An 18,876-nucleotide genomic window follows, 5' to 3' on the forward strand; every position below is an offset into this window, starting at 1 on the left:
CTCATTAATCATCGAATGCGTAGATTCATGTCAAATTTCATAACGAGAAACAGGCGCATATCAATCTAATTACTTGATAACTACGTAATCGAACTTATGAAAAAACCAACAGGAAATATTAATTATTTTTAACTCCCGACTTTAAAATGGGGCGTTTCGTAACACATACTTCGTCTATACGCGTGACAAAATGCATCTTATATATTGTAACCAATAAATCACCATTTTACATTGTTCTTAATGAGATGTAACAAACGAACAGTTTTTCCCTTTAAAGCGTCGTTACTCCAAGGTTGCTTGTGTATTATGCACTTTTCCAGGGCGTCGTAGCAAAGGCGCGAAATGGATGGTCGTCGATCGTAGTTTGTCAGACGAAAGTCGGGACTCGAGTCGACGAACGTGTTCGCGGAATCGAGACGACCTCTCGCGATCGCTGATCTCACGGACGGCACGTGTACATTGCACAAGGAATCGGTGCTTGCATCCGCAAGGGACGAAAAGCGTTGGATCGGTGCGTTACTTTCCATCAAACGATACGAACGAGTATACAAGCTGAGGAAAGTATTCGAAACAACTTTTCCTGTAGTGACACGGTTATTTTGAAAATTGTATGCCACAGAATCATCAAGTAGAAATGAATTGTTATTCAAATGGAAGAAAGTCGTTGCTAAATCTTAACACTTTGACTGCCACGTTTCGCTCAGGACTCCGCGGGAATATTTTTATTATTTAAAGCATATAATGGCAAAATAATAATAAATTGATGATGTACGACAACATTCTTCCCCAATGGATCGTTCACCCTATTGGTGGTCACCGGTGACCACCGTGGCGCTTTGGTAGCAGTTGATAGCGACGTATTAGAACAAGGCTTCGTTTATTTCAACAGACCACTCGCATTCGTTATTTCGTCGTAGGCAAAACGTACAAATATATTGTTGATTTTATTTCTCTAAACCTCTCGATGCATTCGTTTTGAATCCTCAAATGACACTGACTGCCCTTCGATTCTTTCCTTTGTCTTTTTTGGCAGACAACCCCCACCACGCTAGGGTCTCGCAACCGTTCGCGCCTATGATCACGTATGCCATCTTCTTTGTGTAGGTAAAATAACGGACAGAAGGCGAATCGATGTTTTTCAGAAGTCGCTGCTTCACGAGAACTATGCGTTTATCGCTATATTGTATTTATCTCGCCGGTCATGTAAGACGATCTGTCTGCGACACTGTAGTACCAAGGGAGACGGTTAGGAACATGGTCTATAGTAAGCCTCGGGGCGTAACAGTTATTGTTAAATACGTGAATTTCAAACGCGATAATACTCTATAAACAAGTAACAAAAACAAAAATCAAGGTATCAGATTTTAGAATGGCATTCGCAATGCACCTCCCACAATGCCATTCGTCAGAGCCGTCAAATATACTTATTCGACAAAGATTACGACACGAAATGCAGAAGAAAGGGAGTACCTGGGCAAGCATACCTGGCACGAAAATTTTGCAGAGAGTGGTATAAAAAGAATGTTAAACAGTTAGGATTCAAAATTGCTAAGAATCGGACGAAAAAGGTGACCATCTATTGTCCAGATTGTATCCATAAGCCACATTTATGTTTGATGTGTTTTAACACAGTGCACCATTAGCTGCAAGTTTTGTTTTCATTTTTTTTTTATGGATGTTCTAATAAAAATGTTTAATTGTTTAATGGGGCACGTTCTATTTCAAAGTATCTTCTATTTATCGGTTATATTCAAAATGCCAACTGTCAATTTTCATTCAATTTTTATAATTGTAAGAACGTGGTAGTCAAAGTGTTAATGAAGTTTTCCAAAAAATGACGATACAGCGATTGAAAATGAGTTAAGCCTCAACTGTTTCAATTACGAATAAGCATTATAAAAGATTAAAATTTTTTTTGAATGCTGGTGTCGATAAACCATTAACGTTCTTTTTGGTTAAATCGTTAGTTCGGTGGTTACCGGTAACCAATGATCGGATGTAGGCAGAAAAATTGTCCGCCGTTGATAAAGAAAACGGTCATTCGTAACCAAAATCATTTCAATAAAGATATTATTATGATAAATATCTAGAGCGTGGCCTGCTCACTTGAAATACTTCGTCAAGCTCGTCATTCTGAACAATTATTTTCTATATATGTTGCCGCTGCTTGACTTTAATTTCCGAGATATTCACAAAAAGCTTTTGAAATTTGCTTGGTAATATTGTGTTGGCAACTAAGTGATTGCGGATTTTGTCAGTGCCACCTAGTGACAAAATCCGCAATCACTTAGTTGCCCAATCTGGTCTCTGAATATGGCGCATTTTAGAGCACGTGGCAAGTACTACAGGAGCTGATTTAGTAAACTAAAATAAAAGGGAAAAAAGATCGCATGAACGTACATGCTTCGTCTGACCTTGTTTTCGAGTTACAGCCTTATTTTTCTACGAAACAAACTTTCGTGCAGATACGACGAGATTGAATGTCACGAGATTGATGGATACGATAAAACGTATATGGTTGTTGCGCCATGCAGCTCCTGAAACGTTACTTGGGCCGACTGTTTCCCGACAAATGGATAGGTCGTGCTGGCCCCAGCTTCATCTCCAAATTTGAATTCACTTCTCCTCCTCCTTTAAAGTCCGTAATTTATAATAAAACGTCACAGTGAACGTTGACAGTGTTCAAACACTTTGTCAACACGTCGTCTGAAATCATCGACAAATTCGACTAAGACCAGGTCAGTTCAAACGAGTTGAAAACCCATGGTACGACGTATACACGGCGTCTGTATTGAAACTGGAAGTTGTGGCTTGAAGCAATTTCTCTGACGATATATAAGCAACTGTTAGAACACGAAATGAGCTGTAACTCGAAAACAAGGTCGTACCGAGTATACATATGTTTGTACGAAAGTTTCTTTTTATTTTAGCCTGCTGAATCGTAGTCCCAACATGTCCTGAAACGCTCTGTACATTGCACGTGTCGTACGAGACATCGTGAAGTTTCATTAGCATTGTTACGAGACTCGAGTTCTACAGATGTAAAAGTTTTTTAAAAGCGTTCAAATACTTTCCTCAGCCAACGTACACAGCGACTGTTGTAATTAGATCAAACCATAACATAGAAATAGTGGAAGATAGGAAAAGATTTCATTAAGCAAAATATTGGAACGGTTTGAAAGAAATATCTACGAGAAAGTAATCTCTTTAATCGCTGTAAGCGTGTTTAGTCAAACGTTCGTCTATATTCCATCGTCTGAAACTTACATATGGTTTGGCCTAGTTGCGAGGAACACCCTGTGTACTGTATATTTCGCGTCACCTCCTCCGAATCGTTGCAACGGAGGCAACGCGAGACTCGTTCGACCGCCACAGAGAAGAACGATCGAGCGTTGTTTTAGTAACAAGCGAGGTCAAGGACGAGTAACAACGAGTATGCAGCAACGTTAGGAGCATCGGACGGTTAAAATAAATCCGATTGAAACGAGTGACAGCGTGCGGAGAATGCAGCGAGCAGAGGAGTTAATCAGCCGTCTATGTCGTTCCGGACACCTGCAGGTCCGAACACACGACGAGAATCGTTGCAATGTCGTCGGGCGGATGCATTCTTCGTGGTAAGTAGGCTGAAGCTTAAGGAAGAACGTGGTGCAAGCATGGAGCAAACATGGCAAGCACAGGCAGGAGGAAAAGCGACCAATTGACGCCCGAGACTCGATTCCCGAAACCACGTGATTCCCATCCTCGAGAACTTGCTCGGTCCACCAATCACGAAGCGTCAGCGTCGTCTATCGGAGACGATGATACGTCTACGCTGCTGTTTAGTTCATAAAACGTACAGTAAAGGTAATATAAGTTTACGCCAAGTTTGTGTTTGCTGAAAAATCCGCAGCACAGAAAGATTGGCTGTGATAGATATCTACAGACAATCGTCTTAACACTTAGCCAATAGCCACAGCGCTCAGACAAGCTAACCTATACGCTGTGCATATATATATCTAGGACTAATGTTCGTTACTTAAGAAACAAACGAGTCTAAAAATTATTTAAGTGGTGAGTTACATTTTAGGGGTTTTCTTTACCGATTTCACATATTATTTATAGAAACCGTGAAATTGGAAGTATATATTAAAAGCGTAAAAAAATATAGGTAAAATTGAAAACGATGATTAAAGATAAATAACAGGACTTGAAATTAAAAATTCATAATGCATTTCAATATTCTTTTGCAGTGTGTCATTGTTCGATTATATTGGGTTGGCAACTAAGTGATTGCGGGTTTTATCATTAGATGGTAATGGCAAAATCCGTAACCACTTAGTTGCCAATCCAATAACTTTATTTACCCAAAACTGTTAGTGTAACTGTTTAATTAATTTTAACACCACTAAATTCGTGTATTTTATTATATACTGTAGTTTATTAAAGGCAGGAAAAGTGACGCAATTAATTAGGAACAATTACAAGTAAACAATAATTGATAATAACAAAAAAAAAAAAAAGAAGAAGAAAACGCGTTGCGAAAGTCAAAAAGGGAGATCTCCCTGTTCGGTTGGCTAAATGTTAGGTTATAAATTTGCTTTGTTATGAAAACGTCGAGCGGCTAGCAAGATGCCTTCATTTGATACTGCTACAGTTGTTTACAGCTGCAACGTACGCTTCGCTATTGCCAACGTTAACGCCAGCGACCGTTACATGGAAACGTACTGTTGGTATTAACTGGTCTAATAAGTTTATTTGTAATTATTAACACTAGAACTATCACATCAGTGAAATTGACTGGTTTTACAATTTTATTTTACAATTCCTACTTCATGCTATATTCTTTTCCGCAATGATATAATGACTTTCGCATCGATAACTAAGAGAATAATGTAATGAATTTTATTTTGTTTTCGATGTACTCAAACTGAAAATAATTTTGCATCAAAGCTACTTATGCCAATATCAGTGAAAATGACTGGTACTTGTCAAAGCGTAAAAGGGTGTTGCAATCTGTTTATCGAACCCCAATTAACCACTTTCCTCGTTTTCTACAACATGCCACACGTTTTTCAAATTTTTACTGCGCATCATTCGATACGACGATATCAGTTCTTAGGAAAATTCCGGATCGATCGCTAGATCGCTAGATGCCAGCACTAGAAATACCAAACCAGTCAAAATAACTGGTTCGACAATTTTATAAATATGTCAACCCTCGTTTAGAGATCATGGTCACAGATAGATTAATAATACCAAAAATGTACTACATAACATGGTATTCCTTCCGTAAGAAAGTAATAAATCAATAAATATAAAAATATTCCATTATTAGGTATTTTTTAAAGACCAGTCATTTTCACTTGTTTTGGTAGAAATAGTTTCGTGTTAACTATCGGTAATTCTAGTGTTAATACGCTTATTAAACCCGACGTGGGACGCTTCGTGGACAGTGGGCCTTGCATAATCGGCTTTCTAAGGCTGAGTCTCGAGTATCACGGATTTTCGCGTACCTGGAGTGGCGAGAGGTTTCGGTTGAGTAGGCGTTGCATTGGGTCCTCCGACTACCGATGATGCCGCAGGACTGTACGCTCTCATTAGTTGGCCCCCGCGTGGCAGGGTGCTGCTTCCTCCAACGTAGTATCCGCTGTTTCCGGAAGTCGAGTTCTTCGCCGTCTAAAACACAGATGGCGCGTCGAAACGTTACTCGTCTGACATAATCGACTGATACGATGAGTGGTAGTTGGAGCGAAAGGAACACATATTAAACGGGATATTATACACACGTACATAGGAATGACAGTAGTAGAGTGTCGATTATCCGAGCTGATGTGCACCGAGCCTATCAAGCCTACCAAGCCTATCGGATAAGCGAAAACTCGGAAAATGAGATCATAAGAAATATTTTGATCGTGTAATATTACAGATATATTGGGTTGGCAACTAAGTGATTGCGGATTTTGTCAACACCATCTAATGACAAAAGCCGCAATCACCTCAATATTTAACATCAATTATCTATTTCATTGATTCAATCGAGCCAACTATTTATTTGATCAATCACATTAACAATAGTCGTCTATTTACTCTTTTGTGCTCTTTACGTTAAACTTTCGAAAAAAAGGGAAGGGTGCAGTTTTGGCAAAGTTCAAATTATCTGGAATAATACGGAACATCAGTTGAACGGGACTCGGATAATCCATAACCAGCAGACTCCATTGTACACAAAAGATGATAGATCTTTGCATTTTCGCATTTCAGTCAGAATCCCATGGCTAAAAAGCCATAGTATATACTACAATGGTAATTTTGCATTACTAAGGAGACTGATATATCGGGTTGACAACTAAGTGTTTGCAGATTCTGTCATTACCATCTAATGATTAGGTCAATGTCATTAGGTGGTAATGGCAGAATCTGCAATCGCTTTGTTGCCAACCCAATACATGTATGCATAAGGTATTAAGTATATTTGATGTAGTATGTATGTATGTGTATGTGCATGCGTAAATGTGTAAAGTAATGTATATATATTATACGTAATAATAAGGATAGAATAGGCATAATTTTACAGACAAATAGAATTATAATATAAAAAGGGTAACCTCGCAGTATAGTAAAATATTATGGAATGGTGCTGTGTAACATTATACCATGCTATCGACTGTTGCTTTTGGATGTGCTGTTGATCTTAAAATTAGATTATTTGCATTCATGTATTGTTCCTTACATTGGCAAGCAGATCATGGTTTAATTCCAACGATATGCAACGTGAATGGAGCGTCGATAACACCTACAAATTATTAGTATTGATAAATTCTTTCTTATATAATGGTAATAAGTTTGATAATAAAACCGATGAAATTTGTTCAAATACTAAAGTTCGAGTATCCTGTTAAACTTGTAATTTGTCGATTCCATAAACTGAATCTTGGTTACATGGTTTACGTGTATCACATGTTATTTAATTATTTATTTATTTAACGGATTACACCAGTACATGACGCGTAATATAAAAGAACGAGCGCTAATTTTTAAGCCACGATTTGTACAATTTTATACGAATTAATATGCATACATTAGAGGAAATTATATTATATTCGTAACAAAAAGGAAATCAACGTACGCAGTTGAATAAAATTTGTTAATACGATCCAAGTTACCTAAGTTATCCTCCGGTATGCAGTTAGACGAAGAAGTTACCTCCTTCTAACAGATAATTAAAAACATATAATTTAAAATGTTCCATTTTCCTTAGACTTTTGTATTCCAAAAAATCCCCCAAAATTCTTGAATACTCTGCCAAGTTTCTACAACATCATCCTGTAGTTTCACGTGTTAGCTTTTCTTAAGCAAAGCAAAATTTAAACAAAGATATGGGAAAATGCAAGATTGTTTAAAATTACTAGTCGAAAACCACCAAATATACAGATGAAGGGTTCAAAAGTACGGCCATGTCCTCCTAGGTTCTATGCTTTGTTCCAGCGTGAGCATATTCAAATTGCTAATACTTTACCGACCGCTAGCAGTTCAACAGCATACGCACATCCGACCGGCAGCCCAGGCGCAGATTCTCCCTGGCACTGGCTCTGTTTCGGTTTAGACTCTCCAATATCATTCTTTTCGTTCATAGCGAATGATAAGTTTTTCAAATTGGTATAAAATTGTGGGGGCTTACAAAGCAACGCAACTGAGCAAGATATCTTAGTACTAAATATCAAATTGTTGCTCAAATAATGAGAAAGATAGTCGGCGACAAAAGCAGATTAATTGGATATCAGTCGGTAAGCATCGGCGACAAAAGCCGGTTAATCGGTTATCGATCGGTAAGTGTCAACGAAAAAAACCGATTAATCGGTCATCGGTCAGTAAAGTATTAAGAATATCTTCATTTTTCAGTTGTGGCAAGTTTCGACTCGTGCGCGTGTTCACTGGCGGAGAAAAAGCGTATGCAAGCAACTACCGGTAGAAAGTAATACGTAAGGCATTTCGAGCGTGCATTCGATCCTCAGACGACGAGAATCTTATGTGAAACATGACTTTACATTTTTGTGAAAATGCGAACGTTCCGGTTTGAGAAGAAACGCGCGCAAGACAAGCAAAAGAAGGAGACGCGGACATAGTGGCGATGTCGTTTTGAAGATAATATTCATGTAAATCAAGACAGGCTGTGTCTTCTCATCTCGTTTTTTCGCGAAGGTCGCGGTAGAGCGACGTGTCGTCGATTTCACCCTGATTTTACGATTCATCGAGGCTCGACAAACTTTCGTGTTTATCTCGATCTACGAGACAGATCACACATGCAGATAACTGTTTACGTTGCAACGTGAATAAATTACGTAAAAGGTTTATGACACTTGCAATTACATACATAAACAAGCTGACGTCTTAGATACTCGAGATCACCTAAATTTTTATTTAGGTCTTCTTTACCATCTTATGAAAAGATGTTCCGGTTGACAAAGTTCTACCATTGTACGCAAGGGCACGCGTAACGCTGGAAAGAGCTCTTTCTCAAAGTCATTTTGTCACGGGCTTTCGAGGTGATATTTTTAAACGGAACCCTTTTTTCATCCATCTAAAGCTACAAAGAAATTGCACGGTCCGTGTTTGAAGTAAAAGCTGGTTCCATGCGAAACTCGTTCGGTCCCTGCACAGTGTTCTTCCTTGTTTTTCATAAAATTCAATATGTAATATTCGAAATTGATACGAGAATGACGTAATATAGGAAAAGTTTATCGTTTAGTGAGAGCGGTAATTTACGCCCAGGTAATACAATCTAACTCAATCTTTTAAATTTGACGTCCAGTTGCTTTCTCTTTGCCTTTACTTTGATTTGTTATTTCCTCGTACACAACCGTGTAAGTGTTTCATCGAAAATTATCTAAATATATTTCGTATCCAATAGCCATTTAATAAGACACAATACGGTAAAAATAATACGACGTTAACATTTGTTTATAATAATAATAATAATGATAGGACAATTGCAAAATCAAAAGGATAGAAGAAATTTGATTTTTCTTATTTTGCTCATTATTTTATTGAGTGGGATACGAGCAATAACGTGGATTGTTGCTCTCTTGAAACAATTGCACAAATCTATGTTTATTAACCAGGCGGAAGAGCTGTCTCAATATTAGCCAAGCAACACTATGTTTTTTATAGGACGCTGAGATTTTGAAATGGTTTCTTTCACTATCTACTAATATCCTAGCTCTGCTTTCAAAGTTGTGCAATCGTTATACGAGCCTCAAACCGATCTATCGCTAAATTACGCGTCTGTTATTTCGAACGAAAACGTCTATTCGTTATCGTTTGAATAGCAGCGAGAGGAGAGTGGCCAATGGACAAAGCAATTGCAAATGGCGCGGCTTCAAATCCTAATCTCTTCTTCGATATCCTTTGAACCCCTTCAACTACACTCCTCGCCAAAAACATAGCCCAGGTGTGCCATCTTTAATTTCTCAATGGCGCGTGTTAAGGTTTTCGTCTGTAACGTATAATACGAAAACATTGAGCTGAGAATATGCTGTTCGTTGGAAATAATTAAAAATATTATGAGCTTTAGTGTGTAACAAAACAAATTGTTTTATTTTAAGAACTAAATGATAGCACCTGTACAATAAGAAAATAATAATCAACATAAATTGTAACCAACAATAATTACTCATCAAACATATATACTTATTTAATAATGGCTACATCCTCCTTTATTTTCTATTACTTCTATTCTACAATTTGGTATCAATTTATATAGTTTCTGAATATAATTTTGACTTAACGTAACCCATTCGCGTACAATTGCATTTTTTAATTCTTGTACGTGTTGATACTATCTTCCATTGGCGTATACGCCGTGAAAAAGTTCTGCCCAGCAATTTTTGATAACATTAAGATCAGAGGAGGAGCGCGCAGGCCACGGCAAAATAGATATATTATTTTCATTAAAATATGATTGGACCAATCTTGATGTGTGTACAGATGCATTATCTTGTTGAAAGATGTAGTCAGGTCCAGAAACGCGTTCTGCATGATTATTTATTTGTCCTTTGATTAAATTTATGTATCGGATACTATTCATTCTGCCATTGATGAACTTGATATTTGTTTTGGCAAAATAACCGATCACGCTGTCTCCTCCCATTTGTCGTCGAATTGCTGACATTGTCTCTTTTCTTATGTCATTTTTTTTTTTTTAATTTTATTTTGGTTATTTTACAATTTGTCCTTATGGACATTTGGTAAAGTGTTATATCTTATTAGTGAAGAAAAAAAAAAAAAATAAAACAAAAATAAATATAGCATGTGGGTGGCTACCCCCAGAGGGGTGCCAGCTTCGTTTTTTCTAAGTTATATCTTTTATGATTCTTATGTCATGAAAATAATATTGCAACCCATCAGGACCATCCAAGTTGAATCTTTTCTCGTCTGAAAATAGTACCCTTCTCCGTTTCTTTTTCCAATGCGCTCTTTTCTTTGCAAAGCGTAAACGTTCTACTTTGTGTTTCGTTGTTAACGAAGGTTTCTTTTTTAATTTTAGCCTCTTAATATCTTTGCAGGATAGTAGAACTCGACGAACACTTGAAACACTGATACTAACACTAGATTTTTCCATTATTTGCTTCGTTGTTAACTGTGACGGTCGACCAGTACTCTTCTTCTTGCCATAATCTTCAACATTTTTTAAGAAATTCTGACTTCTTATTACTCTTGATATTTTTGCTACTGATAACTGTTGCTGTTTTAGTTTTACAATTTGCTTTTTTTCAGACTCGTTTAATTATTTTCCGCGTCCCATATACTTACAAATTTATGTAATATTGTACTGTGGTCTTTACTCGTTGATAGATCATGAGCTACTGAGCAATTTCCAAAATTTCATATTAACACAGTGTGCAATCACTTCGTTCTTAAAATAATACAATTTTTTTGTTACACATTAAACCTCACAATATTTTTAATCATTTTCAACGAACCGCTTATTCCGAGTTCATAGTGTCTTCGTATTATACGTTACGGAAGAAAATCTTGACACGTGTCATTGAGAAATTAAAGATAGCACACCTGAGCTACCTTGTTGGCGAGGAGTGTACGCTCGAGGCTCGTACAGTGACGGCCAGTGAAATAAATGGCAAGTGGCAAGTAATTAAACTGCTACCAACCGTCCAGTAGTGTAATTAATTAATAAAACTGATGGAAATTTTTAGGCTTTCTGGTCAAGTAGATAAAGAAAACAACTCTGCCCCACCACTCGCTGTTAACCAGTTACGTACATCAGTTTCTTCAATGGAGTTCCTTCATTCAGTAGCTTGTCACTTTGTCACAGTAGTTGCCAGATTCGTTTGCCAAGCGGACCACCTGCTTCGCTGAAGTTTGGGGACAAGCGAAATTTCTCGTCCATTCGTACACGTACGTACACACAGTGGCTCACGAAAGTATTCGAACGCTTACACTTACAAACTTCAATTAATAAAATGAGGTGTACTAAACCAATTTGTTCAAACAATTTGGTGTGTATAGCGACGGGAAAGTCTGAAGATTACACGAGTAAAATTTGAAAACGATTGCATAACATAGACAGGAGTTATGATACATTTATTAGAAACATTCATGATAAGTGTCTCGCAAAAGTATTCGAGCGCTGTAACACTGTTGGTAGCTTCTCATCTTCCTTCGCACCGAATGTAAACATCATTGCTAAATGAAAATATTGGTACGTTCACTTGATGTTAGGATATGGTTTCAGCAACAGTAACGTAAAAGCGTGCACAATAGTATTTAAAATGAATACCAAAAAGTCTGAAAGAAAAGTGTGAAAGAGGAATAATATTCCCATTACATGAGGATAGCCAATCATATAACGAGATTGCTGGAATTGCGAACAGAAGTAAGTGCAGGATACATTATATGATAAAAAAGTCAAAAAATGAGGGAACACTTCGAAACAAAGCTCGACCAAGTCGACCAAAGAAATTGACTGGAAGAGAGGAGAAAGTTATCATTGGCGAATTAAAAAAAAATGCTACTACATCCGCTCAACTCGCAAGTATGGTAGCTGATATGGTTCATAAAGAAGTTCACCCGGAATTACGTCGACGAATCCTACGAAACAATGATTTTCATGGCAGAGTACCGCGAAAGAAGCCATATATTAATGCGGTAAATCAAAAAAAAGATTGACTTTTGTAAAAACCTATATTGATAAAGAAAATTCTTTTTGGGACAAAGTCATCTTTTCGGACGAGTCAAAGTTTAACATTTTTGGCTCGGATGGTCAAAATTATATGTGGAGAAAACCAAATACGGAATTGGCAATTCGACATTTACATCAAACAGTGAAACACGGAGGCGGATCGGTCATGGTGTGCGGGTGCATGACTGCCAGTGGCAAGGGAAATATTTATTGCTGGAACACTTGACAAATATAAGTATTTAAATATTTTAAAAAATAACCTTAAAGAAAGTGGCCGTAAATTAGGATTATCGTAAGATTTCAACTTTCAACAAGATAATGATCCTCAGCATACTACTAGAATTGTCAAAGAATGGATCGTATATAACACACCACACATATTAATTACTCCACAGGAAAGTCCAGAAATAAATCCGATCGAAAATTTATGGGCTGAAATCGGAAAAAGATGAAATAAATTTCAGACGATTTCAAAGCAAGTATTGAAAGATAAAATTATAGAAATATGGAACTCCGTTGAGTGTAGTTTTACAAAATCATTGGTTTACAGTATGGAACGTCGATTGAGACACACTATTGCCGCTAAAGGTGGTCCAACAAAATATTAATATTAAATAATTTAATAATATATGTAGCGTTCAAATACTTTTGTCAGTCACTTAAATCCTTCTCAAATCTTACTGATATAATCTTAAGACTTCCATCTTCCTATTCACATCTGCTTGTCTAAGGAAGTTACTTTAATGTACATTATTTCGACCATTCAAGTTTGCATATGTAAGCGTTCGAATACTTTCGCGAGCCACTGTACGTATTTACGAATATGGGCGAAAATACGACGTACAATGTGTTCATTGATATAATTAACAATCAATAATAAGATATAATAACAAACCATAATACAGAACGTTATTAAAAACAAGTTTTCTAAACCTTTTAAAAAACATCGACCAGATTATAGCATCAGACGATTAATATTGCAACGATGAGAAACTCTGCAAAAATTCAACGATTTTTTTTCTTTTCTCCAATCGCTCATAAGATAATTTTGTTTAACATCTTTAGGTTAAAGATGATTAAAGAAGATTAGGTTAAACCTGAGACAAGATCAGCCCCAAGAATTGCAGAAAATACGCAACACGGTTCGTGATACACAACATTCACATCCTCCCTTTTTATACGAAACAACAAACGGCAAACAACAAAGCGGAACATCAACGCGACTATCATCGTACGAAGTAACAGTAAGACGCGAGTACGTGAAAAGAAACGGTGAAATTACTTCGAATTTAGCGGTCAAACGATTCGTCGAGTGGCATCATGGACAAGGTGCTCCTTCCTCTTCGCTATTCAACCTGTTTACGCGGGCTGTGCCCGCCCGCCTTACCTTGCCACTAGCCTTGCTTAGTGTTGTTTACTCGCGTCGACTGTTCGCCACACCGGGCTTCGTTTCTCCTGCTCGAGATCCAGCGCACAAGCAACCGGCCAAGTCTCGCAATTACCCAGATTTCGCTAAGAAGAACGATCTTTCGTTTCGAAATTAATCGAACGACCATCGGCAGACGATCGCTCCTTGGAAGAGGCTAAAGGGATGAACGGATCGAGCGGACGAACGGAGAATTCGTCGAATCTTTCTCAAAGGAATCGTCGAAATTATGCGATTGAAACGGTTCGTTTGATTTTACTGGGTTACGCGATAGTTCCATGTTGGGGGTCAACGATGCCGATAGAAAAGAAACACGAGACTCCTATGCACAAGGTGGAGCTCACTCAGAAGGGATACATTCAGGTGAGAAAGTTTGCAAAGCTTAGAAATTGCTTCATTTTCTTCCTTGCAATGAGACCTACAATTTTTGCAAAAGTTCTCTTCAGAAGGGAAAGAAATTCTTTTCTAAATATTAACAAGAAGATATTACGCGATTGATTTAGGACAAATTAACAAATTGAGAGTAATTGGGTTATAGTGAGTGATGGATTAAATCAGAGTCAATTTAATTTCATAGGATGCAAGATTTTGTTGCGTTCTTTGCCCCGTTACCGATTACGTAGAAACGCATAATCATCTTATTCCGGACACGTAATTGTAACAGTCGTTCATTGGCTAATCCTGTACGCACATTTAAGGCTTTGATCGAACGTATGCCACTGGAAACGTTTAACGGAATGCGAGATCGTTAAAAGTAAAATGCCTGATTTGGTTACGGTATCGAACAATTCCGGTCACAGCAAGTTCTTGTCTTGTTTTCTATCACATTTTTTCTAATCTCGTTATGAAACTTTTTCACACGATTCATGAACATTTTCATTGTTCCGAAGAAATTTTCAAAAAATTGTCTACTACTTAAAAACTTGCCTTAAAGTGACGCAATTTCACGATTGCCACGTGCATATATTCGTCGATTTTTTGCATCTGTATAAACAGAGGAAACGTGGATTTGCAGTTTCTACGGTGGGAGCTGCCAGTGCCGGAGTTGTCGGAGTTCACCTTCTGCCTGTGGATGCAATCGAACGATCTCACTCACTCTCATCCCATATTTTCCTACTCGAGTAAGTAGACTCAAAGATCAACGCGAACGTTTCTCCACTTCGTGATTATCTTCTGGCCCCTTTCGTGTCTTTACGCAACCAAGAAAACAGCCACGAAAAGCATTTTCACCGCTCAGAGGATCGCTGGCTCGTGCCGGCTACTCGCGTTTCATTCGCTCGTTTTAATAAAGTGGCTTTTAATGCTGCAGAGATGGAGCACTAATAACCGTTTACGCGATTGCTTCCGACAGAAGACGAGCGAGAGCGACTGGTACGATCGTGGATAGCGCCACATGGCAGGAGCATTCACCTTGAGATCAGAGGAAAACAGGTGCTCGCGATGTCGACCGATATTCTAGAGAATCGGTGGTACCATTTCTGTCTCAGCTGGGAGAACCAGGCCGGGCTCTATGGACTCTGGATCAACGGCCAGCTCTGGGCTCAAGGCCATTCCGATGAGGTTTGTCGAATTTTTATATATTTTGCAAAGGACGATGAGAAAGTGAGGAATTTCTCTCCCTGTTGTTTACAATTCTAACAACACGTTATACCAAGTAGGTCGTAAGTAATCCACAGTGCAATCATTCGTGGTAGACCCAATGGGAAAATTCTAAAAATGTAAATGAAGTTGGTGGTGCCACTGCGTAATAGCTTGCCTTAGCACTTTGACGCCGAAATCACATGTTTCATCTCAGGACGCCACGGGAGTATTTTCATTATTCAAAGCATATAATGGCAATGATATAAGACGACATTCTTCCCCAATGGACCGTTCATCTTATTAGTGGTCACGGGTGACCACCGTGGCATCTTGGTAACAGTTGATAGCGACGTATTAGAACAAGGCTTCGTTTATTTCAACAAACCACTCGCATTCGTTATTTTGTCGTAGGCAAAACGTGCAAATATATTGTTGATTTTATTTCTCTAAACCTCTCGATGCATTCGTTTTGAATCCTCAAATGACACTGACTGCCCTTCGATTCTTTCCTTTGTCTTCTCTGGCAGACAACCCCCATCACGCTAGGCTCACGCAACCGTTCGCGCCTATGATCACGTACGCCATCTTTTTTGCGTAGGTAAAATAACGGACCGAAGGCGAATCGATGTTTTTCAGAACTCGCTGCTTCACGAGAACTATGCGTTTATCGCTATATTGTGTATATCTCGCCGGTCATGTAAGACGATCTGTCTGCGGCACTGTAGTAACAAGGGAGAAGTTTAGGAGCACGGTCTATAGTAAGCCTCGGGACGTAACAGTTATTGTTAAATATATGAATTTCAAACGCGATGATACTCTATAAACAAACAACATGAACAAAAATCAAGGTATCAGATTTTAGAATGGTACTCGCAATGCACCTTACATAGTGCCATTCTCCAGAGCCGTCAAATATACTTATTCGACAAAGATGGCGACACGAAATGCAGATGAAAGAAGGGCAAGCGTACCTGGCACGAAAATTTTGCAGGGAGTGATATAAAAAAAAATGTTAAACAGTTAGGATTCAAAATTGCTAAGAATCGGACGAAAAAGGTGATCACCTATCGATGAGCCACATTTATGTTTTAGGTGTTTTCACACAGTGCACCGTTAGATGCAAGATTCCTTCTCATTTTTTTTAAATTGATTGTTCAATAGGGAATTTATATTTTAAAATATCTTCTATTTATCGGTTATATTCAAAATTCCCTAACTGTGAATTTTCATAAAATTTTTACAATTGTAAGAAGAAGCGCTCGGGTCACCAATGACCACTGTGGCGTCATAGGAGAAACCGTGACCAACGTGGCAGTCAAAGTGTTAATTTGTCGCGTTTCGCCGCAATCAATGAACAACTTCAGCAATATCTTCCTACCTGCCCTATCACAGAATTATAGATTTTTCTTTATAAGGTAGCGTTCGAATATTTGCATTTCACGTATTCGTGCGGAAGCGAAAAAGTTTCGACTCGCCTTTCAGGACACCGCCAACTTTCCCATCAGATTTCCCACAAATGATTGTGTTTTTACAATACTTTATTACGGCTTACATAATGTGCCTGAAGGGATAGAAATTTCCCATTTTCTGACCATTCTCCGCTACGCGGTATTTTCCATAGAAATCTCACTTACTACGCTGCTGAAAGGCAAATTATTTGTACGAAACTCGCGATCGATTTTAGACGATAGGACAGACGATCCCGAGTGGAGGAGACATCGTGCTGGGCCAGGAATACACGGACTTTGACAAAGGGCTGGAGGACGGTATCGAGGGTTCCGTATTGGGCTTCAACCTTCTTTTAGCCTCGGCTTTCGATAGCCCGCACACAGACTATCAGCTCGAAGCCTCCTACGATTCGACTCGGGTGTCCACCTCGAGTTACGCCACGGTTCCGCTTTTTGCGAGGATTCCAACGAAACTGATGCAACGCGCCATCGATTATGGAAGGCGAACGAGAACGCCTTACACATTCCTGCCGACTAATTCCAATAAACTTCGAGGACGTGGCTACGACGAGAACGCCGTGTCTCTGCCTCTGCTCACCGGCACAGCTAAATCCATCTCTTCTAGAACGACCGATCCATGGCGCGATGCTACGAGCATAGAACTGTCCAGGTTGCAAGAACAACCTCTAGGACTGCAATTGATAAAATTGTCGTACACACACTGTGAAATTGGTAGAGGAAGTCCTTACATTGGTGGGAAGCTGATGTTGATTTCGTGGGCCAGAACTGCAGTTCGTATTTTTGGTGGAGCTTTGTTAAAGAACGTTGCCAGCGATTGTGGCAATTTCTAAAAATTTACAGTAGCAGCTCCTTCACACTGTACGATACAATCGAAATTGCTGTGGACACAGCCAGTAACCACGTTTTCGAACGTAGAGAAAGCGATTACATTTAAAGAGTGGGGCAGTTGTAAGGTCGTCGTCGCCAATATGGCCATACGCATATGTATTATAACGCGTGAAAGATAGAATATTGGTGCAAATGTATTTACATGTAATGTCACAGTTACTCGTCGTATCGAACTTCTAACGTCTCTGTATTTATATTGACTTTTTTTTTTTTTTTTTTTTTTTTCGTGGAGGAAATCCGCACGAACACCCGCCGCCTCTAGGGGGAAGAGCGGCGTGGTAGTGTCGCGAATTTTGACAATACCTATATCAATAACTATTCCTGTATTTCTTTGCCATTTCTGTATTTATCGAATTGTATAAGAGGGCACGATTTAAGTGGCTGGAACGAATCTGTGAACGTATCAGGTTGTGCCAAAAGTTTCGCTTTACAAGCAAATAGTAGATACACAACATTTTGTATTTTATATTATTTTATTGAATTATGTTTGATCCATTTTACTCTATTACTAGAAAATGGATCATACATGAATCCATAAAATAATATAAAATGAAAAATGTTGGGCATGTATTGTTTCACTTATGAAACGAAAGAAACTTTTCAGACAACCTGTTACATATATGTAGAAGTTACAAGGTATTTGCCGGAAGCTATACCTTTAGCTAGCAAATCATGCTATTTTATAAACCATAATACGTACACACGATGCGAGAACATCTGTACCAATGTATAGCACTAATTGTATATGTATGTTAAGACTACTATTCACGCTGTTTATTTATTTCTCACTAACAATGTATGTATTAACTGCGTATGTTTGCAATAAATGTAATTCTTTATACATTTTCAGATTGCCTTCATATTTTACTGTTACAATCGCGATAATCGTTACACTGCTAGTGAAATTTCAGATTATACATAACACGTTTGTGAAATATTCCAACGATTTGATGACATTTATGTGTTATGTTGTTAACACTACAATAACCACACCAGTGAAATTGACTGGTTTTACGGTTTCATTTTTAAATTCTTACTTCGTGTTATATTCTTTTCCGCAATGATGTAATGACTTTCGCAACGATAACTAAAAGAATAATATAATGAGTTTTATTTTCTTTTTTATGTATTCAAACTGAAAATAATTTCTTATCAAGGCTACTTATACCACTACCAGTGAGAATGAGTGGTGCAACAATAACTAAAAGACTAATACAATGAATTTTATTTTCTTTTCTATGTATTCAAACTGAGAATAATTTCTTATCAAGGCTACTTATACCAATACCAGTGAGAATGAGTGGTGCAACAATAACTAAAAGAATAATATAATGAAT

At 38.1% G+C, this 18,876-nt stretch overlaps 2 protein-coding genes and 2 long non-coding RNA genes across 11 annotated transcripts in view; 3 read left to right on the forward strand and 1 right to left on the reverse strand.

Moving 5' to 3' along the window:
- LOC132914594 (uncharacterized) overlaps nucleotides 1–18,876 on the reverse strand; it is a 172,084-nt gene that overhangs the window by 28,622 nt on the left and 124,586 nt on the right. For 4 of the 7 annotated variants that reach the window (XM_060973816.1, XM_060973812.1, XM_060973811.1 and 1 more), the window contains exons 9-10: nucleotides 6,710–6,772; nucleotides 5,493–5,655 (exon numbers count right to left, since the gene is read on the reverse strand). In XM_060973816.1, coding sequence (XP_060829799.1) covers nucleotides 5,493–5,655; nucleotides 6,710–6,772 — 226 coding nt within the window. The remainder of the gene's footprint in view (nucleotides 1–5,492; nucleotides 5,656–6,709; nucleotides 6,773–18,876) is intronic. The other 3 variants (XM_060973814.1, XM_060973813.1, XM_060973818.1) reach the window with 1 other exon arrangement.
- LOC132914607 (uncharacterized) overlaps nucleotides 1–18,876 on the forward strand; it is a 157,993-nt gene that overhangs the window by 14,622 nt on the left and 124,495 nt on the right. The window lies entirely within an intron of this gene.
- On the forward strand, nucleotides 11,063–12,820 carry LOC132914923 (uncharacterized). Its single transcript, XR_009659729.1, has 2 exons — nucleotides 11,063–11,496; nucleotides 11,601–12,820. It is a non-coding gene; the product is annotated as an uncharacterized LOC132914923 (long non-coding RNA).
- Nucleotides 13,481–17,730, forward strand: LOC132914601 (uncharacterized). The gene is made up of 4 exons (XM_060973833.1): nucleotides 13,481–13,964; nucleotides 14,617–14,722; nucleotides 14,953–15,161; nucleotides 16,867–17,730. Exons 1-4 carry the CDS (start codon nucleotides 13,767–13,769, stop codon nucleotides 17,479–17,481), a joined length of 1,128 nt encoding a protein of 375 aa, XP_060829816.1. The 5' UTR covers nucleotides 13,481–13,766; the 3' UTR covers nucleotides 17,482–17,730.

The sequence above is a fragment of the Bombus pascuorum genome, chromosome 15 (genome assembly GCF_905332965.1).
Source record: "Bombus pascuorum chromosome 15, iyBomPasc1.1, whole genome shotgun sequence".
NCBI classification, from domain to species: Eukaryota; Metazoa; Arthropoda; class Insecta; order Hymenoptera; family Apidae; genus Bombus; species Bombus pascuorum.